Here is a 24,667-nt window from a genome sequence, read left to right as displayed (position 1 = left end):
CTGGCAGGCTTCAGTCGTCAGGGTTGAGTTGCTCCATTACATGGTAACGGCCTCGGATTGGGCGAGAAGATCCAGCTGTCCTGCATCAGTGTCAGCAACTCCCACAGTGGATGTGATACCAGGAAGACAGTGCTCTGCAGGCTATACATGAGAGCAGCAGATACTGGGGGCATAACCTCCATACTTCCCAATCACAGAAAGCAAGTCAGATTGGTGGCAGATTAAAGAGAGAGGGGCTGAGTGGCAGCTCCCCCAGGGCAGGCAAAGGTTGGCAAAAAATTAAAAGGGTGGAATTCCATGATCCAAAAGTCGGAATTCTGACAAATGGCAAAAGTTTTTCATTCCTGGAAGACAGTGATAGTGATGGAGAAGATATGGGGTGCAAAGCTCAGCTGAGTTCAAATAGGAGGCCAAGGTTTGAACAGTCTGATTCAGCTTTAGCCAGTGATCGAGGAGAGTAGAGAAAACATGAGGTGGGAACTTGAGTGAAGTATATCATAGAATCACAAGAAAACAAGACACAGGAATAGACAATATGGCTCACTGATCCTGCTCTGCCATTCAACGCCACCATGGCTGATCTTAGGCATCAACGCCACTTCCCTATCCACTCTATCCCTTGATTTCCCTGAGGCACCAAAAATCTGACTATCCTAGCCTCAAATATATTCAATGTTGGAGCATCCACAACACTCTGGGGTAGAGAATTTCAAAGATTCACAATCCTTTGAGTGAAGTAATTTCTCCTTATCTCGGTCTTAAACGATCGGACCCTTATCCTGAGACTATGCCCGTGTTTTAGATTCTCTGACTACCGTGAACAATCAACATCTACCCTATAAAGCCCCCTGAGAATCTTGTACATTTCAATGAGATCGTCTCATTCTTCTAAACTCCAGCGAATATAAGCCCAATTTAGTCAGCCTCTTATCAAAGGACAATACCCTCATCCAAGGGACTAATTTAGTGAACTTTCACTGTACCACCTCTAATGCAAGTGTATCCTTCCTTAAATATGGAGACCAAAACTGCAAACGGTATTCCAGATGTTGGTTCACCAAAGCCCTGTACAATTGTAGCAAGACTCCTTTATTCCTGTACTCTAATTCCCTTGTAATGAAGGCCAACATGCCAATTGCTTGCTGTACCTCTATGCTGACCCTTTGTGTTCCTTGTACAAGCACGCCCAAGTCTTTGAATATAAACATTTACAAGTTTCACATCTTTTAAAAAATATTCTGCTTTTCTATTCTCACAACCAAAGTGAATAACTTCAAACTTCCCCACATTATATTCCATCTGCCATCTTGTCCACTCACTTAACCTGTCTATACCTCTTTGCAACCTCTGTGTCCTCCCCACAGCTTACCTTTCCACCCAGCTTTGTATCATTAGCAAAATAGATACATTACTCTCTGTCTTGTCATCTAAACATTTAATATAGATTGTAAATAGCTGAGGCCCCAGTACTGATCTTTACAGCACTCATCTAGTCATAGCCTGCTAAATTGAAAATGCCCTGTTTATGCTCACTCTGCTCCCTGTCTGTTAACCAATCCTCGATTCATACTAATACCCACAACTCCATGAGCTTTTATCTTGCCCATTAATCTTTTGTGGCATCTTACAAATGTCTTTGAAAATCCAGGTATACTCCATCTACTGGCTTCCCTTTATCTACCCTACTACTAGTTACATCCTCAAAAAAACACGTACGTTGGTTAATCGAGGCACAGACATCTTAAAGCTGAGCGAAAGCGCTGTCGAGGCCAGCGTCTCCTTGGTTACCGATTGCGTCAGACGCACCCAATGACACGAAAACCAATTTCCTCAATTGGACCGGAAAGAGCCAATGGGCGGCGCGGGCTGTGGAGCGTCCATCCGTTTGAATGTAAACGGGCTGGGGATTGGCTGCTTCGCCTTCACCATTATAGCTGGGAGCTGCTGGGTTTCTGGCCTGGGTAGTGCTTGGGGCCTCATTGATGGAGGGGGCAGAGTCTGGTTATTTTGTGCGGGCGGTGGAGCGGCACTCCGGTGCGGAGCTGCGCATTAAGCAGTGCAGTGCCGGCGATGTGGGCTGTGTGGTGTGGGACGCGGCGCTGGTGTTGGCCAAATACTTGGAGACCAGCGCCTTTTACCGGGACGGCCTCCACGCTTTTACTGGGAAGACCGTAGTGGAGCTGGGCTCAGGGACCGGAGTGGTGGGACTGATGGCTTCTGTTCTGGGGTAAAGATCATCTCGGTACTGGTTTTTATTCATCAGGGAAAAAAAAATAAATATCCGTCGCGTTAGGATTTTGGCGTTTTCAGCACCTGCACTCATCTCTTCATAATGTATATAAGATGGTGATGCCTGAATTTACAACACTGAAACAAGCCAAACGGCCTGTGCTGTTGTGTATGCTCCGAGCCACCTTCCTTAATCTAACCCTAGTAGCATGTTCTTTATTGCAATCGCTCTGTTTATCTAGCTTCACCCTAAATGCATCTACACTATTTGCCTCAGCTCCTCCTCACAACGTGTTCCACATTCTGACCATATTGTATCCCCTATTAGTTCATTTGTGACCGTCATATATTTATGGCCCCTAGTTTTGGTTATTCAACAAAAGAGGCTACATCTACCTGATCAAACCCCTTTCTTCATCTTAAAGATCTCCATCTGGTTATTCTTTTTCTATAGAAAGGAGCCCTAGCCAGTTCAGTAATACTGGAAATGGCCCTTGTGTTTTTTCTAGATGTACTTGTGATGTCAAGGCAAATCCTATTCCCAAGTTGACACTCGCTGAAACCATTCCAATTTGTTCTCATCCTCCCAAGCACCTGTTGGATGGGTGGAAGGCTGATTTAGTTTTCCTCTTTCTGCATTGAACTGAGGTAAGTAATTTGCATTCTACTGGCTGCGTCTTCTGGATATCACTATTTGCTCCAAGTACTGAATGTTACAACCTACATGCCCTTCCTACCACCCCAGGTTCATTTTGCAAGCCATTGGATGAGTTGCAGCTACAAGACCAGCTTACTAATGTCTTATGGCTGTATATCAAAATCTTACATTTATAATACCTTTAACCTTTTTATGTAGCTCAAAGGAGAGTTTATCAGACAAAATTTGACATCAATTCACAAATGAGATATTGGGATTGTTAACCAAAATCTTTGTCAAAGAGTCCGGTTTTAAGGGGAGCTTTAAAGTGGATTTGAGGAGGTGTGGGGTGGTGAAGAGTGAGAATGGGTGTTATTTTTAAAATATTTTTGTGGAATATTGTATTATTCTGTAAAGAAGCCTGGGTGTTGTGTGTGTGATTTAATTAAGCTGGGCAAGAGATTGATAGGAGTCAGGTTGTCTGGGGAGTTTGAAACATGAGAAGGATAGAGGTGTTAAGTTTGAGGTACAAGTAAAAAGGTTGGATCTAACATTTGCATTTTTAGGTAAGTTGAGAGTTTGTTTGAATATCATAGGGGAGTCTGAGGTAACAAGAAAATTATTTGCATCTTGCAGGAGTTCTATAGGTAAATAGTAGTGGGGATATTTTATTTTATTGACCTGAAAGCAAAGACACAATAGTGACATGAAAGATTTTATATTTGGAAGAATTTGAGTTTCAAAGAATGAGAACAATGGAACCGGAGATAGATGGGCTGGGAGGAGGTGCAGTTTGAATCAGCCATCCAGTCAAGCCAGAAAAATCTTGGACTGCAACAAGTAGTTTTATTCCAAAGTGGATTCCATTGCAGAGTGGAAGAGGGTAGAGGTCAGGTGGTATGCCTTTATTAAAGCTACAGCAGTTTGCGTTGGATAATACTGGATTTCATAGTTAGTCATCTATAAGGGAGTGTTGCCTGGAAGGTGTTTACTTGTGGGTTTGACCAAGTAGAAAGCTTTTTTTGTGTTTTGTAAGGCTAACCTTAATAGTGTAACTGTAATCTTGTATGCATAAGTTTTCTTTTATTCTTAATAAAACTTTTACTTTTAATTTTTAAAATCCCAAAAGTGTTACTGGACCTCTTACTGCTGAAATCAGAACGTCGTCTTCTCGTTTTCAGAATACAAAAAAGGGTATGGCCCGCAAGTTTCTCTCTGGAATTTGGTTTGCGCAGCAATTAACACCGGCTGTGGTCATAATGAGATACTGAGAGCTTTGGGGGGGTGGCGGTGTGGCAATTCCAGAGCTTTGGGCTTGGGCAGCAGCAGGTATGACTACTGTTAGTGGGTGAACACATTTGGGGATGCACAAGTGGCCAGAACTGAATAGTACAGAGATTCCAGGAGATTGTAGGGCTGGAGTAGGTTACAGAGATAAAAAGGTACAAAGCCATGATGGGTGAATGGTGTTTAGTGTGTTAGGACATGGGCAACAGAGTTTTGGATGAGCTCAAACTTATCGAGAATAGAAGATGCAGGGGAGCTTTAGAATAGTCGAGTCAGGTGATGAAAGCGTGGACAGGGGTTGCAGTTGCAGATATGCTGAGGCAGGGACAGGCAATGTATAGATACGTCCTTTGTGATGGAAAGTATATGGGGCTGGAGGCTCAGTTCTGGGCTAGCTGCCCCTGAGCTTTTAGTTAACTGTACAAACATCAGTTCCCTTGACTGTCACTTTTTATCATGCTGTGAAATGCCTTCAGCTATCTTCCTATGTTATAGATTCTATGTAAATACAAGTTGTGTTGGGCTGCCCCAAAATCAAAGCCATTTTTTTTGGGCAGATTAGCTACCATTACTTGTGTCACCCTCTAGGCTAAAACGCAAGTGTGCTGTTTTCTCTGAAAATTGCAGATTGGTTGTGCTGTTTGGGTGAAAGGCAGGCTTGAAGCAAAAAATTTGCATGAAATTATTTCTTGGTGTTCATCGCTTTGCTGTCTTGGCCCTACCCTGTAAAGCTCCCTACATTAACTTTTTTTCCCTTTTGTTATTTCCATCCCTATATTTAAAAGCCTACCTTTTTGACTGCCTCCTTTCGATAGCACCTTCCAAACCCACAATCACTACCATCTCGAAGGACAAGGGCAGCAGATAGGTGGGAACACCACCACCTCCAAGTCACTCACCATCCTGACTTGGAAATATATCGCCATTCCTTCACTCACTGGGTCAAAATCCTGGAGCTCCCTTCCTAACAGCACTGTGGGTGTACCTACACCACATGGACTGCAGTGGTTTAAGAAGGCAGCTCACCACCACCTTCTCAAGGGCAACAAGGGATGGGCAATAAATGCTGGCCTAGCCAGTGAAGCCCACATCCCATGAAAGAATTTAAAAAAAGCCTTTGAACTGCTGTATTGCCTGGTTTGTCTTGTTCTAAATGAAGGTACTATACAACTGTAACTTGTTAGGATCTGTACAGCCAATAGAATCCAGTAACTTTCAACTATCAAGTTCCATAGCTGAGGCAAAAATGTGGTAATGTATCATGACACTGAACCTTTTGTGTTAATATTTTCCTTTTATTCATTCATGGGATGTGAGCATCACTGGCTAGACCAGCATTTTATTGCCCATGAGAAGCTGTTGATAAGCCACCTTCTTGAACCACGAGTCCATGGGGTGTAAGTACACCCACAGTGCTGATAGAAAGGGAATTCCAGGATTTGACTCAGCAACAGTGGCAATGCAGTTCAAGTCAGGATGGTGTGTGACTTAGTGAAACTTGTAGGTGGTGGTGTTCCCATGCTCCTGTTGCCCTTGTTATCCCGGGTGCTAGAGGTTGTGGGTTTGGAAGGTGCTGTGAAAGGAGCCTTGGTAAATTGCTGCAGTGCATCGTGTAGATGGCATTACAGCCTTGGTGTGCCTATGGTGGAGGTAGTGAATGTTAAGCAGTCTGCTTTGCCTTGGATGGCATTGAGCTTTTTGCATATTGTTGGAGCCATACTCCTCCAGGCAAGTGGGGAGTACTCCACCCCCCCCCCCCCCCCCCCCCCCCGCCCGATTTGTGCCTTGTGAATGGTGGATGCACTTTGGGGAGTCAGGGCGTGATATACTCGCCTCAGAATTCCCAACGTCTTATCTGCTCATGTAACCACAGTAATTATATGGCTGGCCCAGTTTCTGGTCAGTGGTAACCCGCAGGATGTTGATAGTGAGGGCGTCAGTGATAATGTCATTGAATGTCATGGGGCAATGTTTAGATTCTCTCTTGTTGTTCAACGCTCTGCACGTAAGTGGCAGGTAACATTCACGCCACACATCAGCCCAAGCCTGAATGTTGTCCAGGTCTTGCTGCATAGGGACACAGATTGCTTCAGTATCTGAGGAGTCATGAGTGGTACTGAACATCCCCACTTCTAACCTTATGATGGAGGGAAGGTCATTAATGAAGCAGCTAAAGGTGGATGGGCTTAGGAAACTACCTGAGGAACTCCCGCAGTGAAGTTTTGTGACTTGATGATTGACTTCCAACAACCACAACCATCTTCTTTTGTGCTAGGTATGACCAATTAGTGGACAGTTTTCCCCTTGATTCCCATTGACTTCAGCTTTATTGGAGCTCCTTGATGCCACACTTGGGTGAAATGCTGTTTTGATCTCACTATCACCTCACCTCAGGAATTTAGTTCTTTGCTTGATGTTTGGACCAAGGCTGTGATGGAGCCTGGAGTCAAGTAGACCTAGCGGAACCCAAACAGAGCATCTATGAGCAGGTTTTTGGTGAATAAGCACCTCTTGATAGCACCGTCAACAACACCTTCCATTACTTTGCCAATTATTGAGTAGACTGGTAAGGCAATAATTAATCAGATTGAATTTGTTCTGCCTTTTGTGGATAGGACATACCTAGCTAGTTTACCATATTGTTGGGCAGATGTTAGTGTTGTAGCTACACTGGAACAGCTTGGCTGCGAATGTGGCTAGTTCTGGAGCACAAGTCTTCTGCACTACAGCTGGATCCTGGCGGGACCCATAGCCTTTGCTGTATGCAGTGCGCTCAGCTGTTTCTTGATTATGTGTGAATTGGATTGGCTGAACACTGGCATCTGTGATAATGGGGACCTCAGGAAGAGGTTAAGATTGATAATCCGCTTGGAACTTCTGACTGAAGATGATTCTGGTTATGCAAAATCAAATATAAGATGTTCTGAAGTTTTGTTTGATTTTCATTCAAAACTATTGCATTCCTTTCTGTTTTCCAGGGCACACGTCACAGTCACAGATCTTGAAGAGTTGCAGGATTTACTTAACATAAACATCAATGATAACAAGCACTTGGTTACTGGTTCTATCCAAGCCAAGGTACTTAAATGGTTTGTACTTATTTGACTTTAAAATTTTGCAACAAAAGTTTTCAACTATTTGCAGTTGAACAAAAACATTCAGAACAAAAGCTTGGGAATTCAGATAATCTTTACATCAGTTTCACTGAAAGTTTTTCAAGTAGGCACTGATTTCTTTGGGACTGGCAGAAATGGGGGGCAAAAGTAACTATTCATCATCCTCTACATACCAATGGATTAATATAACTGTGAAGGGGGAAAACAAGTAGGAAGAGAGGAAACTACCATAGGGATTAGTCTGTCAAGATATTTCATTTTTGTCTTGAAACTTTTTAATTGCTGTTACTTTCTGTGAAGATACAGAAATGCTTCCATTTCTTCCATTACTCCAATGATTAACTTCCATTCACACCTGTTCTCTTTTTGTCAGTGCAGGAGTATCTTTAGACGAGCAATTCAGTTCTCCTTTAGTAGCAAATTGTAATATCTTCTTACTCATACCAGATGGCATTGACAGCTTTGGTTTCAGGAAGAGTAATTTTACACGTGGTTCTTCAAGCCTTATCAGTTAACCATGGTGAGAGCAAGCTGTACCACAGTGAAACTTGAACCCAAATAATATCGTGAGGTTTATTTTTCTCCAGTAGTTACTATTCCATTGTGTTCATCTGAAAATGAACTTAATTTTCATTATGTGGATGCTAAAGAAGGAATAAATCATAAGCATTAAAATTGCAATATTTGAGCAATCTATGAACAAAAGCGAGTTTGAAACTTGTGTTGGAGGTTGAATACTGTTGCTTGTCCTAGTATTTGGTACATGTCTGTATATGATTCATGGAACACTGGATTTATTGGTTTTGGATGCTGGTCTGAGAATCGGATTAATAGGCCCATCACCTTGTTAATGCTAAAAGCAAAAAACTGCGGATGCTGGAAATCCAAAATAAAAATACCTGGAAAAACTCAGCAGGTCTGACAGCATCTGCGGAGAGGAACACAGTTAACGTTTCGAGTCCATATGACTCTTCAACAGAACTAAGGAAAAGTAGAAAAGAGATGAAATATAAGCTGGTTTAAGGGGAGGGTGGGACAGGTAGAGCTGGATAGAGGGCCAGTGATAGGTGGAGATAGCCAAAAGATGTCATAGACAAAAGGACAAAGAGGCGTTGAAGGTGGTGATATTATCTAAGGAATGTGCTAATAGGTGACATTAAGGGTAGAAAGCAGGTTGAGCAAGGTACAGATAGCCCTAGTGCGGTGGGGTGGGGGGAAGGGATCGAAATAGGTTAAAAGGTAGAGATAAAACAATGGATGGAAATACATTTTAAAATAATGGAAATAGGTGGGAAAAGAAAAATCTATATAAATTATTGGAAAAAAAGGGGGGGAAATCGGAAAAGGGGTGGGGATGGAGGAGAGAGTTCATGATCTGAAATTGTTGAACTCAATATTCAGTCCGGGAGGTTGTAAAGTGCCGAGTCAGAAGATGAAGTGCTGTTCCTCCAATTTGCGTTGAGCTTCACTGGAACATTGGAGCAGGTCAAGGACGGACATGTGGGCATGAGAGCAGGGTGGAGTGTTGAAATGGCAAGCGACTGGGAGGTCTGGGTCATGCTTGCGGACAGACCAAAGGTGTTCCGCAAAGCGGTCACCCAGTCTGCGTTTGGTCTCTCCAATGTAGAGGAAACCGCGTTGGGAGCAGTGCATGCAGTAGACTAAATTGAGGGAAGTGCAAGTGAAATGCTGCTTCACTTGAAAGGAGTGTTTGGGCCCTTGGACGGTGAGGAGAGGGGAAATAAAGGGACAGGTGCTGCACCTTCTGCGGTTGCATGGGAAGGTGCCGTGGGAGGGGGTTGAGGTGTCGGGGGTGATGGAGGAGTGAACCAGGGTGTCCCGGAGGGAACGATCCCTGATGGACCGGACACGGTTGAGGGCCCTGTCAACCACCGTGGGTGGAAAACCTCGGTTAAGGAAGAAGGAAGACATGTCAGAGGAACTGTTTTTGAAAGTGGCATCATCAGAACAGATGCGACGGAGGTGAAGGAACTGAGAATGGGATGGAGTCCTTACAGGAAACGGGGTGTGAGGAGCTGTAGTCGAGGTAGCTGTGGGAGTCGGTAGGCTTGTAATGAATATTGGTGGACAGTCTATCAGCAGAAATTGAGACAGAGAGGTCAAGGAAGGGAAGGAAAGTGTCAGAAGTGGACCGTGTGAAAATGATGGAGGGGTGGAAATTGGAAGCAAAATTAATAAATCTTTCCAGGTCCAGACGAGAGCATGAAGCAGCACAGAAGCAATCATCGATGTACTGGAGAAAGTTGTGGGAGGGGGCCAGAGTAGGACTGGAACAAGGAATGTTCCACATACCCCATAAAGAGACAGGCATAGCTGGGGCCCATGCGGGTACCCATGGCCACACCTTTTATTTGGAGGAAGTGAGAGGAGTTAAAGGAGAAATTGTTCAGTGTGAGAACAAGTTCAGCCATACTGAGGAGAGTAGTGGTGGATGGGGATTGTTCAGGCCTCTGTTCGAGGAAGAAGCAAAGAGCCATCAGACCATCCTGGTGGGGGATGGAGGTGTAGAGGGATTGGACGTCCATGGTGAAGAGGAGGCAGTTGGGGCCAAGGAACTGGAAATTGTTGATATGATGTACGGTGTCAGAGGAATCACAGATGTAGGTGGGAAGGGACTGGACAAGGGGAGAGAGAGAATGGAATCAAGATAGCAAGAAATGAGTTCCGTAGGGCAGGAACAGGCTGACACGATTGGTCTGCCGGGACAGTCCTGTTTGTGGATTTTGGATAGGAGGTAGAAGCGGGCCATCCGAGGTTGGGATACTGAGGTTGGAAGCTGTGGAAGGAAGATCTCCAGAGGAGATGAGGTCATTAACAGTCCTGGAAACAATGGCTTGATGTTCAGTGGAGGAGTCATGGTCCAGGGGGAGGTAGGAGGACCTCCATCCTCCACCGGGATGGTCTGATGGCTCTCCGCTTCTTCCTCGAACAGAGGCCTGAACAATCCCCATCCACCACTACTCTCCTCCGTCTGGCTGAACTTGTTCTCTCACTGAATAATTTCTCCTTAAACTCCTCTCTCTTCCTCCAAATAAAAGGTGTGGCTATGGGTACCCGCATGGACCTCAGTTATGCCTGTCCCTTTATGGGGTATGTGGAACATTCCTTGTTCCAGTCCTACTCCGGCCCCCTCCCACAACCCTTTCTCCGGTACATTGATGATTGCTTTGGTGCTGCTTCATGCTCTCGTCTGGACCTGGAAAAATTTATTAATTTTGCTTCCAATTTCCACCCCTCCATCATTTTCACATGGTCCATCTCTGACACTTCTCTTCCTTTCCTTGACCTCTCTGTCTCAATTTCTGGTGATAGACTGTCCACCAATATTCATTACAAGCCTACCGACTCCCACAGCTATCTCGACTACAGCTCCTCACACCCCACTTCCTGTAAGGACTCCATCCCATTCTCTCAGTTCCGTCGCAACTGTTCTGATGATGCCATTTTCAAAAACAGTTTCTCTGACATGTCTTCCTTCTTCCTTAACCGAGGTTTTCCACCCACGGTGGTTGACAGGGCCCTCAACCGTGTCCGGCCCATCTCCCGCGCATCCGCCCTCACACCTTCCTCTCCCTCCCAGAACCATGATTGGGTCCCCCTTGTCCTCACTTATCATCCCACCAGCCTCTGCATTCAAAGGATCATCCTCCGCCATTTCCGCCAACTCCAGCATGATGCCACCACCAAACACATCTTCCCTTCACCCCCCAGCGGCATTCCGCAGGGATCGTTCCCTCCGGGACACCCTGGTCCACTCCTCCATCACCCCCTACACTTCAACCCCCTCCCACGGCACCTTCCCATGCAACTGCAGAGGGTGCAACACCTGCCCCTTTACTTCCCTTCTCCTCACCGTCCAAGAGCCCAAACACTCCTTTCAAGTGAAGCAGCATTTCACTTGTACTTCCCTCAATTTAGTCTACTGCATTCGCTGCTCCCAATGTGGTTTCCTCTACATTGGAGAGACCAAACGCAGACTGGGTGACCGCTTTGCGGAACACCTTCGGTCTGTCCACAAGCATGACCCAGACCTCCCAGTCGCTTGCCATTTCAACACTGCATCCTGCTCTCATGCCCACATGTCCGTCCTTGGCCTGCTGCAATATTCCAGTGAAGCTCAACGCAAATTGGAGGAACAGCACTTCATCTTCTGACTAGGCACTTTACAGCCTCCCGGACTGAATATTGAGTTCAATAATTTCAGATCATGAACTCTCTCCTCCATCCCCACCCCTTTTCCGATTTCCCCCCCTTTTTTTCCAATAATTTATATAGATTTTTCTTTTCCCACCTATTTCCATTATTTTTAAATGTATTTCCATCCATTGTTTTATCTCTACCTTTTAACCTATTTCGATCCCTTCCCCCCACCCTACCCCCACTAGGGCTATCTGTACCTGTACCTTGCTCAACCTGCTTTCTACCCTTAATGTCACCTATTAGCACATTCCTTAGATAATATCACCACCTTCAACGCCTCTTTGTCCTTTTGTCTATGACATCTTTTGGCTATCTCCACCTATCACTGGCCCTCTATCCAGCTCTACCTGTCCCACCCCCCCTTAAACCAGCTTATATTTCATCTCTTTTCTATTTTTCCTTAGTTCTGTTGAAGAGTCATACAGACTCGAAACGTTAACTGTGTTCCTCTCCGCAAATGTTGTCAGACCTGCTGAGTTTTTCCAGGTATTTTTACCTTGTTAATGCTTTTGTAGTTCTGGGATATAGAAAGAATAAATGTGAACTAGCAAAGGTATTTAAAATAATATATCTTATTATTAAGCTAGAGGAAGAGTCTTTTGGTCATGTGCTTTTGCATATAGTAAACTCTCTCACGTCTGATCAGGCAGTCAGAATTTTTAAAAAGGTTTTCATTGAGAAATGGGCAGTGGAGGCTCAGGGGAAGAATTAACTTGGAATTATAACACCTTCTGCTCTTTAGTTGTGAAGTACTTTGTGACATCTAATAATTTTTGAAGTGCAGTCACTGTTGCATAGAGAAACCTAACGATTTGCTTGTGTGACAATCCCACCAACAGCAAATTAAAAAAATGCGGGTTTTGGCGATTGTTCTGACTTCTCTCAAAGGGAGAAAACATTGCTCATAATAGTTCATGGAAGGTTACCTTTATCTGAAACAGCCCCACGGGGGGGGCATAATTTAACGATTCATCTGAAAGATATGTTGGTGATGCTATCTTTTCTTCAATACTGCATTGAGCTTTAGATCATGCAATCAAACCCTAAAATTAGGCTTGAAGGTACAATGTTGCTGAAATGAATGCTACCAATTGAGCAAAGCTAATACAGAATGTGTTAAATTGTGCTTTGCTTCTATTGGAAATCAAAACTGAATGCAGAAAAGGATTTGGTATTAAAATGTTTTTCAAGGGAATAGTCACCACTTTGTAGAGTGCCTAATGGCTACTTATATTTAGATCTGAAGTTATAATCTCGCTTTTTGCATCATGTTTTGGATGTGCAAAAGTGGCACTATAGTTCTGGTATTTGGTGACATGCTAATCTTGGGTTGAGCTGTGCAACTTATTCTGATTTGATGTAAAACAGATTTTTGAAGTGTTCATGTACTCTGGACTTCTAGGCTCTTTTTTTTCTTAAATGAGGTATTGATTCTTTCAAAGCATGGCATTGCTATCTCTCTTAACATTATAAAATAGCCACAATGGGAGCACAAATCTGCAACCATGTAAGCAGTCAGTACAAGTTATTGTTTGCTGTGTAACTTTAGTCTTGCCAGCTGTGGTTCACATATTTCAGGTCTGATTTACACTAACAAAATGTAATCAAAAAGGTTAATATTCCTTTATTTCAAGGAATCTGGAGTTCAGAAGTGAGGGAATGCTATATTTGTACAGAGCTTTGGTCAGACCCCCTCTGAAAGATTATTTTCAGTTTTGGGCACAGAGCCTTAAAGAAATGGGCTTCTGAGGGAGTGCAGTACAGATTCCTCAGAATGATACCAGGGATTAAAGCATTAAATTATGAGGACTGGTTGCATAAAATTGGCTTGTATTTCCTTTAGGTTGGATCTAGAGAAATTATTTCCTCTGAAGCAATCCAGAACAAGTGGGTATAATTTTAACATTAGAGCAATGCCATTTTGGAATGAAATCACGAAGCATTTCTGCACACATGGTTTGTGAGCATCTGGAACTTGCTCTTGACAAAAATAGATACCAGATTAGTTGTAATTATCAAGACAGAGATTTTTGCTAGGCAGTATCAAAGGATATTGATTAAAGGTGAGTAAGTGAAGTTGAGGTACAAATCACCTAAAATCCAATTGAATGATGGAACACGCTCAAGGGGCTGAATGACCTTTCCGTTTTCTATGACCATGTAACATAATTGCATCCTTAATGTTTCTGTATTGTGGTGTTTTTCAGGGGTGAAAGTGTGAAAGACCTTCCACCTGACCCAGACTACATTCTTGTGGCAGACTGTATTTACTATGAACAGGTGTGTACACCTGAGATTTTAAAGGGTAGCTCCCTGAACTAATGTATACTTTAAGGAGATTGTTCCTGAACTGTTGTTTTTAATTCAACATATGCAATAAAAATATTTTTACAGAAAAATCCAATTGTATTTTTCCTCATCAGATACAAAGACCAGATGATGGTTATAATTCCTGTACATGTAGCTAATTTAATAATGGTTGTTTATGCAGCATAAATTATATATTTGAATTTTGTAAATTTAAAAGTATAATTTTATATAATTCAATAATCTTAAATCATGCTTTGATGTAACATCAAATTGAATGTAAAGTTAATGTATGCATTCATTAACTCCATTTGTTGCATTTACAGTACAGAAGAAATATAGATGCTTACTGCATAGGAGACCATTTAGTCCAACCCAAAACTAAACCCACTGCCCTACTATCCCACTGCTCCTGTATTTTCCTCTATTCTCTTTCTAAAATTCCACTTTTAAACTATTTGCACATATTTACAATATATGGATATGTCCTATCAATGTTTGGTTAAGATGAGGGTTGCAAATCATTTCTGAGCTTGTCTTAATGTTTAAGAATGCCTTCTTGGAATTAAATGTAGCAGGATTATACAGAATCCTGCTACATATCTATAGTTTTTGAAGGTTCAGATATGCTGTATTTTAAATAAAAACAGATAATCAGTGGATCAGGTAGCATATATAGAGAAAGGAAGGTGGAGTTAATGTTTCAGGCCAGTGATGTTTTGTCAGAACACTTTTTCACAGATTTTGCCTGACCTTTTGAGTATTTCCAGCATTTTTTGGTTATTTCAGATTTCTACATTGGCACTTTTTCACTTCGTGCTATACTTTAACCCCTTGGATTGAGGGTGATCTCAACAAAATGTTTGAATCCTTGAGTTAATTGGTATTTATAAAATTTGATTACACACAGCTTATTACAGTAGTAAAGCTACACTTGCAAGGAATATTTTTAACCCTGCGCTTCCATTTTAAATGCTAATTTTAATTATTTGTTTCTCTATTCGTTCCTGTTCTGCCAGTCCTAATTTTTACTTGAATTGTCGCTATTTATATAATCCAACTTGAATTAAGTTTTAAATAAATCTTCACCTTCCAGCCATTTTGAAGAGGGGAGGAGCTCAAAATTAACTTTCATTGGTTGAAAATTAACTGCTAACTTTTTGCTAATTGAAAAGCCACACCGTGAACAGTGGCTTGTGCAGTTTTGATCTCCTTGCCTAAGGAAGGTAAACTTCCCATAGAGGAAGTGCAACAAAGATTCACTAAATTAATTCCTGGTACAGAGGGATTGTCCTGTGAGGAATGATTAAATAGACTGGGACTTTATTCTCTGGATTTTAGAAGAATGTGAGGTGATCTTATTCAAATATACAAAATTCTTACATGGCTCGAGAGGGTAGGTGCAGGAAGGATGCTTCCCTTGGCTGAAGGGTCTAGAACCAGGGGAGACAGTCTCAGAATAAAGGCAGACCATTAGGATAGAGAAGAAATTCCTCCTCCTCATTGAGGGTGATGAACCTTTTGGAATTCTGTGCCCTAGAGGGCTGTGGAGGCTCAGTTGTTGAGTATGTTCAAGACTGAGTTTGACAGATTTCTGTATATTAAAGACATCAAGGGATACAGGGACACAGGAAAATGGTATTGATGTAGAAGATCAGCCATGACCTCATTGAATGATGGAGCAGGCTTGAGGGGCTGAATGGCCCACTCCTGCTCCTATTTCTTTTGTTACTAATCATTAGTCCTCACTACCATTATTGAAACATGTAATTGGCTGATGACTAAGGTTGAGAAAATCTCAAGCAATATTATATTTTGTTTACAACTGACATTTTAAAGTAAAACAGTGATTTTAACTTCACATCTAATCACCCCTTGCATTTTCATATGCATTTCTTGTTTGAAGACCTTAAGTTTTCAGTTTTGTACATGTCTAAGTTCCTACTTTAATATTTTTGTATATTTAAGCACTCAATTGTAAGAAACCATAAATCGTACTGTGACTGTTCAGCTTCTCCTACATTAGAATCATAGTTTTACAGCATGGAAAGAGGCCCTTCGGCCCATCATGCCTTTGCAGGTCATCAAGTCCCTATCTACTCTAATCCCATTTTCAAACACTTGGCCCATAGCCTTGTACGCTATGGTGTTTCAAGTGTTCATCTAAATACTTCTTAAATGTTGTGAGGGTTCCTGCCTCCACCACCCTTTCAAGGCCATAGTTTTTCAACCCCTGGGTAAAAAAAAATGTCCTCAAATCCCCTCTTAAACCATCTGCCCCTTACCTTAAATCTATGCCCCTGGTCATGGACCCCTCCACTAATGGACAAAGTTTCTTCCTATCTAGCTCCTCCATAATTTTGCACACCTCAATCAGGTCCCCCCTCAGCCTTCTCCACTCTAAGGAAAATAACCCAGCTTATCTAGTCTCTCTTCATAGCTGAAATGCTCCAGCCCAGGAAAATTTATGGTGAATCTCCTCTGCACCCTCTCCAGTGCAATCACATCCTTCCTGTAGTGTGCGGACAAGAACTGCACACAGTACTCCAGATGTGGCCTAACTAACATTTTATACAGCTCCATCGTAACCTCCCTGCTCTTATATTCAATGCCTTGACTAATAAAGGCAAGTATCCCAAGTGCTTTCTTAACCACCTTATCTACCTGTCCTGCTGCCTTCAAGGATCTGTGGACATGCACACCAAGGTCCCTCTGATCCTCTGTACTTCCTAGGGTCCCCTACTATTCATTGTGTAATCCCTTGCCATGATAGTCCTCCCAAAATGTATTACCTCACACTTTTTTCGAGATTAAATTCCATTTGCCACTGTTCTGCCCATCTGACCAGCCCATCTATATCATCCTGTAGTCTAAGGCTCTCTTCCTCGCTATTTTCCACACCACCAATTTTCATGTCATCTGCGAATTTACAGATCATACATACCTCCCACATTCATGTCGAGATCATTAATGTATGCTACAAACAGCAAGGGACCCAGCAATGTTGTATAAATATAGGTTTAAAATAAGATAATATTTGCAATGTTCAAAATTAGTTTATTGTTTCAACAATATGCTGATCTTGCAGTCTTTAGAGCCCTTGCTGAGGACCATGAAGGAACTTACAGGGAACAATAGCTGTATCTTATGTTGCTATGAAGAGAGGACAATAGGAAACAACCCTAAAATAGAGATCAATTTCTTTGAGGTATGTTTTTCATTACTTATTGGATTGGATTAACTGTAGCTCCATGGTTAATGTTATAGCTTGATTAGGAATGTGATATTGACAAACTGAAACTAGTTGCTCACCATATTCATGAAAAAAAAAACTGCTTTCAGTATACTACTGTATGAAAAGTGTTTTCTTGATCTCCAGTCTAGTTATAACCAGGATTTTGGGTGATGAAATGCCAGTAATTGGACATTGGTTATGCACTTTATTAACTATTGTGTAACAAATGAATTTGTTTCAAACCTGAGGAACTTATCAACAACCAATGATTAATGTTGGAATACAGCTAAATGTATGTTGCTAATGTGATGTAGTTCAGACTTAATCCAATGGTTCCAACTCAAAGCAGATCATGGCATTAGTTACTTTGTCGTTGGAATATTGTAGACAGTTTTACATAACCATTATAGATATAAAATATCTATTATATTATGTTATAAAATATCTGTTATAAAATATAAAAGCAATGAAAAAGGTGCATTGTAGATTCACTGGAATTTTATCAACTGTAAAAGATTGTAGTTGTAAAGTCAGACTTGAGCTATGGCTCAGTCCGATCCATTTCACGCACTCCTACTCTAACCCTTCCCCTCCCTCCCAGAACCATGAGTGTGTTCCGTTGTCCTCATTTTCCACCCCACCAGCTCCTGTATTCAACGGATCATCACCCACCATTTTCACCAGCTCTACCATGATGTCACCACCAAAAACATCTTCCCCTGCCTTCCCATTTCAGCTTTCCATAGGGATCATTCCTCCATGATAGCATGATTTACTCCTCAATCGCTCCTAACATTCCCTCCTTTCCCTACAGCATCTTCCCATGCAGGCGCAGGAGATGCTACACCTGTCCTTCACTTCCTCCTGTCTCACCATCTAAGGTCCCAAACATTCCTTTCAAATGAAACAAGGATTTACTTGTACTGCTTTCAGTTTGGTTTCCTGTATTCGTGGTTCCCGATATGGTCTCCTCCACATTGGGGAGACCATAAACATGTACTGGGGAACCACTTTGTGGAACACCCCTGTTTAGTCTGCAAACATCGCCCTGAGCTTCCTGCCACTTGTCATTTTATTTCTCCACCTTGATCCCACTCTGACTTTTCTGTTCGTGGCCTGCCAATGTTCCAATGAAGCTCAACACCAGCTTGAGGAACAAATCTTCATCTTTCGTGTGGCCATTCTCGAGCCTTCTGAACTCAATATTGAGTTCAACAACTTTAGATCATAACCTTTTTTTGCTGGCTTGTTTCATTCTTTATCTTTTCATGTTAAATTCACATTTGCTGCTATGTAGCCATTTCGCTACTCACCTTTGTTTCTTTACTATATCCATTGCCACTCTTTTTGGCTTTGGCATCATGAAATCTTTTGTCAGTTAATCTCTCCTACCCTCCACCCTATTACAGACCTTTCCTTTGCTCTTCCTCTCCCCTTCTACTGGCTTCAAAACTCTTAATTTCTATCTTCAGTTCTGATGAAAGGGCACCTCTCCATAGATGCTGCCTGACCTGAGTATTTGCAGCATTTTTTGTTTATACTTGTTATGGCTTTTTCACTTTAGCTGAGCAAGTTAAAAGGTGACTTGATGGAGGTCTTCAAGAATGAGTTAGGAGAAGGTAAAATGTTAATCTAAAAAGCCACCTAGACAAGAAGAGGTGATAATTTTAAGATAATCACTGAAATAATCAAAGGAGAGGCCAGAAATAAATCTTTACAATGTGTGACTGGAGTGTAAAACTCTCTGCCACAAGCTGCTGTTGAAGCAGTGTCTAAATTATTTAAAATTACATCAGATGATTGGTTGAAAAATAAGTATTGAAGGGCCTAGCAATTTGAATTTGATTTGTTAACTTGTGGAGAAAAACGGCAGGGCAAATTGTCTGCTTGTGTGGTGTTCAGCCAATGAGATCTCTTATAAAATGTAGTAAGACAGACAGCAGGAGTTTTGTATAGATTGAGTGTCTTTTCTGTTTGTAATTTCAGCTAACTTCCCTTATTGGTTAGGTTGGATCTAATATTGATTTAAGTATTTTTAAAAGGAAAATATTTTCATCAATTGAGAGCTAATAGTGACCTATTGCTGCTAGCATTAGTGTACTGTCTGGATACAATGATGTGCAGAGGCCAGGCTTTAGTAACTCAGCTTGACTGTAAAGATGAAATGAGATTTATGGTAAATATTTTAAAACTCAGATGTATTTGATTTATTGATTTGTTTTTTTGCATTGTTGACTTCTAACATCCCTTGTTTTATTAGCTTTTGCAGTCTGATTTTGAAATAGAAGAGATTCCATTGGACAGACATGATGAGGAATACAGAAGTGAAGACATTCATATTTTACACATAAAGAGAAAAAGACATCATTAAGGCCTCCTTACCTTGAAGTAAAAACTTGGACTGTTTGTTTTCAGATACCCCCTACAAAATAATTCAACCTTGATGTAAGAAGGGATCGTTCTTAGTAGTTTTATTTAAATATAACTACTACAGAAGTAAATATAACTTTTTTTTATAGCCCATGATATGTTCAATCCTGTGGATGTCACCTATTCTGTTTTTTATTGAATGTCATTGCACTACTTTTCATATGTCAGTGTTGTTATCTTTTCTGGCATTTATTCTTGGCAGTAATACAATCTGTATGATTGATGATGCACATCTCTCTTGTTTGAGCCCGCATTTAATTTTACAATAACCATAAATATCAGATGCTGTAGGAGAGGTGACTGGCTTACTCCAGCTGCTATTTCTCTGAATACACAGGTGTTCAGTCTGATTTTTGCTTGTGGTTCATTAACAGCTTGAGCTTTGTCTTGGTTTATGACATTACAGCATATTTTTTTTGATATTGGATTTATCCTCTCATAACATTCACATTTGAATTCAGCAATGTTCAGACAGGCTACTGGTACTTTTCTATACCATTGTTTGTTTCCTTTTAAAGTTATATAGAGCAAATTGTATTAAAATGTGTTGGTTGGTTTTCAACAGTAATTTTTAATTGTGATTTTCAAACATGGTTAATCTTTTTCAAACCTGTGCTGACTACATTGACCATTAGCATTTCAGTGACCTGAGAATTAGATTAATTTCTATAATTTTGTAATTGTTTAATGCCTACACAAATTAATGTTGCACTTTAACCCTTTTGAGCTAGTAAGCTTGATGAAGGTATTCGTTAAATAGTTGCAACACTTCTGAACCTGAATCCTAGGAAAAGAATTATGTGATTGACTCTTAACTGCCCTCTGAAATGGCCTAACAAGTCACTCAGTTCAAGGACAATTAGGGATGAGCAACAAATGCAGGCCTTACCAGCAACACCCGCGTCCCATGAAAGAATAGAATATAAAATGGTGCTACGTCATGTCATCTGTTATGCCTCCGAGACATGCACAACAAACAGACTATTAATATGCTGAATACATATAGGGGATGTTCCACATATCCTACACAGACTACAAAATGCTGGAAATGGCTGGAGAAAAGAGGAAATTATGCATAACATCAAAGGGGAAGATAAATACTTTGGCCACATCATTAGAGCAGATGGTAGACAGAAACAATTATTGGAGGGAAAGATCGATGAAAAACATAGAGGGAAGCAGAAGAGAAAATGGATGACTGATATAATGGACTAGTTGACCTATGTGGAATGTGTAAAAGCAGCAGATTTAAGCTTTTGGGCAGGATGTGAGGGAAAATTGTTTTTATGCAGCAAGTGGCAATTACCTGGAACTTGTTGCCTACGAGGGGATTGGAAGTGGAGACAATGATTTCAAAAGGAAATTCAATGGGCACTTGAGGGAAATAAACTTGCAGGGCTGGAAAATAGGACTGACCAGGTTGCTCTACAGAGATCTGGTATGGATTTGAAGGGCCAAATGGTCACCTCCTGTGCTGTACTGACTAAAATAATTAGTTTAAATTTTCCCAAACCTTTAAGTCATTTTGGTATGCAATCTTAGTTATTTCATTTTAATTTTGTAACATTTGATATACCTGATGTGCATTACTAATTTCTGCTGCATAGTTGACATAATCATATGCAAGGATGATCAGACATTTGTGAAGGAAGTTAATTTTCCATAACTGCCTCTTGGTTTAAATATGTTTAGTTGAATACAGTAATTTTAAATTCTATAATTATCAGATGTGTACATGTTAAATAAAACTGCAGTAGCCGCTGATCATTTCAGAGATGCAGCATACTAATTATATTTGTTGGATGGTCACTGCCCTTGGGAAAGAAGGGAAAGTGTACCTGTCGGTTACAAGAATTTAAACCATGCTGGAGGGTGAACATTGGGCCCCAGTCCATCTTTGACTATATAGTGGGAGTTCTAACAAAATTGTCATGAATAATTATTTGTTAACTGACCATTTATTTTAATTTACAAACTGTTAATTACCATTAGTTTAATGCTGCTTTTGCAGATATTTCAGAAATGTTATAGTTAAATATTTTAGTTGAAGGAATTCGCAGAAGCCTAGAATGTGATTTAATTCGAGAGATGTTTAAAAACAAATTGCACTTTTTAAATTGCCTAAAACTATCTCCAGTAGCTCACCCAAGTAACAATTTTTCAGGGGTGGTATTTCTAGGCAACTCAACCATTAGGCCATAAAATGACCCTGACCTTATTTGATGTCTACATGCATGTGGATTTTGTGTTGAGATAAACCCTTCAAGGACTAACGGGGAATTCAACTTGACTGAGAATAGCTGGTGTGTACATATAGTGATGGCCCGTGGGCAGCATAAGGAGGGAGAAAACTGAATGCAAGTATTGTAAAACAAATTTAGGAAGTACAATTAGAATTTACATTAATTGTGCTTGCAGGTGTCTTTTGATGGAATTACTGTAGTTCTGTTGATGGGCCAGTCAAATGTAACCAATCCTGATTTTTTTTCAACTAGTAACATTTTCAGTTTGTTTTAAATGTGAAATCTGACTGAAGTTAGCATGTTGAACTGAATGTATTTTCCCCCCTCAACTTTAGGAGACCTTGAGCACATGAATTTACAGGCAGATGTCACTCGAGATTTTAAACCAAAAAAAAAAGCCTTTCAATTATTTTTAGTTCATTATTGCTTTCCTTGGGTAATTGTGAGGGATGGAACGAGGTTAACACCAGTTTTTAAAAATCATTTTCAGGATGTGGGTGCCACTGGAAAGGCTGACATTTATTGCCCATACCTAGTTGTCCAGTTGACCACTTCAGAGGGCAGTTATGAGTCGACCACATTAGTGTAGGATTGGAATCATGTTTAGGCCAGACCAGCTAAGGACAGCATATTTCCTTACCTTATAGACTGTGATGTAGATGAGTTTTGTGCAACCATTTCTAATGGTTTTACTTGACAAAGGTGTTGTTTATTTAATTGAAGTAACTTTATCATTTAAAAAATGCACCGTTTTGAAAAGCAGTTAATTTTTTTTTGTTGATCAGTTAGTAGTCTTTTTTTCAAAGCGTTTAGCCAGCACTGTTGAATAGCTTCTTTCCAGACTAAATTGTTTACTTTGATTTAAAACATGTTACATATCACTTGAATATATCTGAGATTACTTTTAAAAATGGGTGCTGCCTTAATGCATTTTATTCCACTACATGCACCATCTCATGTGGTCAACAAAAATGTGCTACAAACAATTCAATTTTTGTAAATTGTGAAATTAATTGATTCCAACTATTGCAAGAGTTGACAGAATCAAACAGATCTAGTGTAACACCCAGGCAGAATTTAATTTCCCTCCAAACCCTTCCACCAGGGGAGCAAGCTGGGATGTGGGGAAGTGGCATAAACAGGTAGGAAGGTGAGAGGTGGAGAACCGGTCATCTTCCTAACTCTCCTGATTCAGTTGGGCAGGGGAGGTCAAGGACAACTTTCCAGTCCAGAAGTCAACTGAGGCCTTTTAAGTGTCTGATTAAGGACCACTTAAGGGCCTCATCCCCCTGCAACTGATATTCTACCAGTGGGAAGGGCTGTGACCAACACCACATGTGGAGGCCACCGGGTACGTATTTCAAGGGCAAGGGAGCTGGATCCCACCAGCGGCAAGGGCTGCCCCTGCTGAAAGACTGCCCCATCCTCCACACTCACACCTACCCCTCCAATGAGGGCCTGGCTGATTGGTCCTGGCAAGCCCACCCTACTTGTCTTTTTTCTAGGGCCTCCTCCATAGTTTCTGTTGCTTCTCTGGGCCTTCTGCAGTCCCAGCTGTGGCTACCACTTCTGGTAGCACTTCGTTGATTGAAGTCTTGTCAACCCTCTGGCAGCTCTTGAAGTGGAATCTTCACCTTTTAAAGGCACAGGAACCTCAATGGCAGGCAGTTAACTACCTAATGGCCATTTCATCTAGTCAGGACTCCTAGATGTGGTTGAGGCAGGAGTGCCATTGACTTTCTAGCCAGTGGATGGGACCACTGCCCTGGCCATTAAATTGAACCCCTGAAATGCAATGTGTCATCAACAAAATGAAGGCTGCTGTTTACATATCAAAAATATTGTTGAAGCCAGTGTAATTAAACTGTTCCTGTATTTTTAGTCCAAATATGAACTGTACAATATTTTGTTTGGAAAATGGTGAAACATCATCCTTCAAATCAATGTACAGTAACAAGCTTAATCTGCCATGTCTTTAAAATAGGAGCCAGGGGTAGGCCATTCAGCCCCTCAAGCTGCTTTGCCTTTCAACTAGATCATGGTTGATCATCTGTCTCAACTGCCATTTTCCCACACTATCCACCTATCCCTTGATGTATTTTGTATCTGGAAATCTATCTATCTCTGTCTTGAACATACTCAGTGACTGAGCTTTCACAGCCCTCTGGGGTAGAGAATTTCAAAGATTCACTACCCTCCAAGTGAAGAAATTTCTCCTCATCTCAGTCCTAAATGGCTTTCCCCTTGTTCTGAGACTGTATCCCTGGTTCTCCACTCCAGAGACTTGAGCACAAAATTTATATGCACTCATGCTGAAGTTAAATGAATATATCAACATAGCAATTTAACTGTAGATTATTTCAAATATGCACAATGAATTATCAGAATTGAATACAAATTCAGTTACATGAAGATTCATGTTTACCATTATGAAAATTTTTTTCTGAAAGTCCTTGTTTTGTCAGAGGATGCACAGCTTACAGTTGCTGTAATGTAGTTGTCCAATATTTTTCGTAGTGATTTCCTGAGTGCCGGTTGAAGTTTAAAAACATCTGGCTGCAGCAATTGATTGACTTTTGGACTAGTTTTATCTGGTGTATAAGTAATCTGTCAGGTTAGCGGTGCCAACTTTGATAGAGTTGATAACCTGATATTACATAAGTTAATGAATGCTTATATCTTAACTTATTACATGCATTAAATGATTTAAACTGAAACTGAGTTTGTGTTTAGTGTTCCTTTTTTTCACCCAATCTCGTCACAGAATCAAAACAGTTTATAGTATACATAAGTGATTTGGAGGAAAATGTAACTGGGCTAATTAGTAAGTTTGCAGACGACACTAAGGTTGGAGGAGTTGCAGATAGTGAAGAGGATTGTCAAAGGATACAACGGGATATAGATCGGTTGGAGACTTGGGCGGAGAAATGGCAGATGGAGTTTAATCCGGACAAATGCGAGG

General features: G+C 41.1%; 2 protein-coding genes across 3 annotated transcripts in view; one reads left to right on the top strand and one right to left on the bottom strand.

Moving 5' to 3' along the window:
* The window catches only part of dmac2l (distal membrane arm assembly component 2 like), a 391,974-nt gene that overhangs the window by 188,183 nt on the left and 179,124 nt on the right, over positions 1-24,667 (bottom strand). The window lies entirely within an intron of this gene.
* On the top strand, positions 1,929-24,422 carry vcpkmt (valosin containing protein lysine (K) methyltransferase). Of its 2 annotated transcripts, XM_078562535.1 has the most exons (5): positions 1,929-2,227; positions 7,132-7,242; positions 13,698-13,770; positions 16,886-17,005; positions 19,293-24,422. In XM_078562535.1, the coding sequence occupies exons 1-5, from the start codon at positions 1,983-1,985 to the stop codon at positions 19,401-19,403; spliced, it is 660 nt and encodes a 219-aa protein (XP_078418661.1). In that variant the 5' UTR covers positions 1,929-1,982; the 3' UTR covers positions 19,404-24,422. The 2 variants fall into 2 exon arrangements, with proteins under 2 accessions (XP_078418661.1, XP_078418662.1); XM_078562536.1 differs by lacking the exon at positions 13,698-13,770 and having other exon boundaries at positions 7,132-7,231.

Source organism: Cetorhinus maximus, chromosome 18, assembly GCF_964194155.1.
Source record: "Cetorhinus maximus chromosome 18, sCetMax3.hap1.1, whole genome shotgun sequence".
NCBI classification, from domain to species: Eukaryota; Metazoa; Chordata; class Chondrichthyes; order Lamniformes; family Cetorhinidae; genus Cetorhinus; species Cetorhinus maximus.
This window is presented reverse-complemented; position numbering and strand designations above follow the sequence as displayed.

Coding starts and splice junctions, on each gene's coding strand:
- vcpkmt (XM_078562535.1), top strand. CDS start 1,983: ATGGAGGGGGCAGAGTCTGGTTATTTTGTGCGGGCGGTGGAGCGGCAC. Junction 7,243..13,697: donor CAAGCCAAGGTACTTAAATG/GTTTGTACTTAT, acceptor GGTGTTTTTCAG/GGGTGAAAGTGTGAAAGACC. Junction 13,771..16,885: donor ACTGTATTTACTATGAACAG/GTGTGTACACCT, acceptor CTGATCTTGCAG/TCTTTAGAGCCCTTGCTGAG.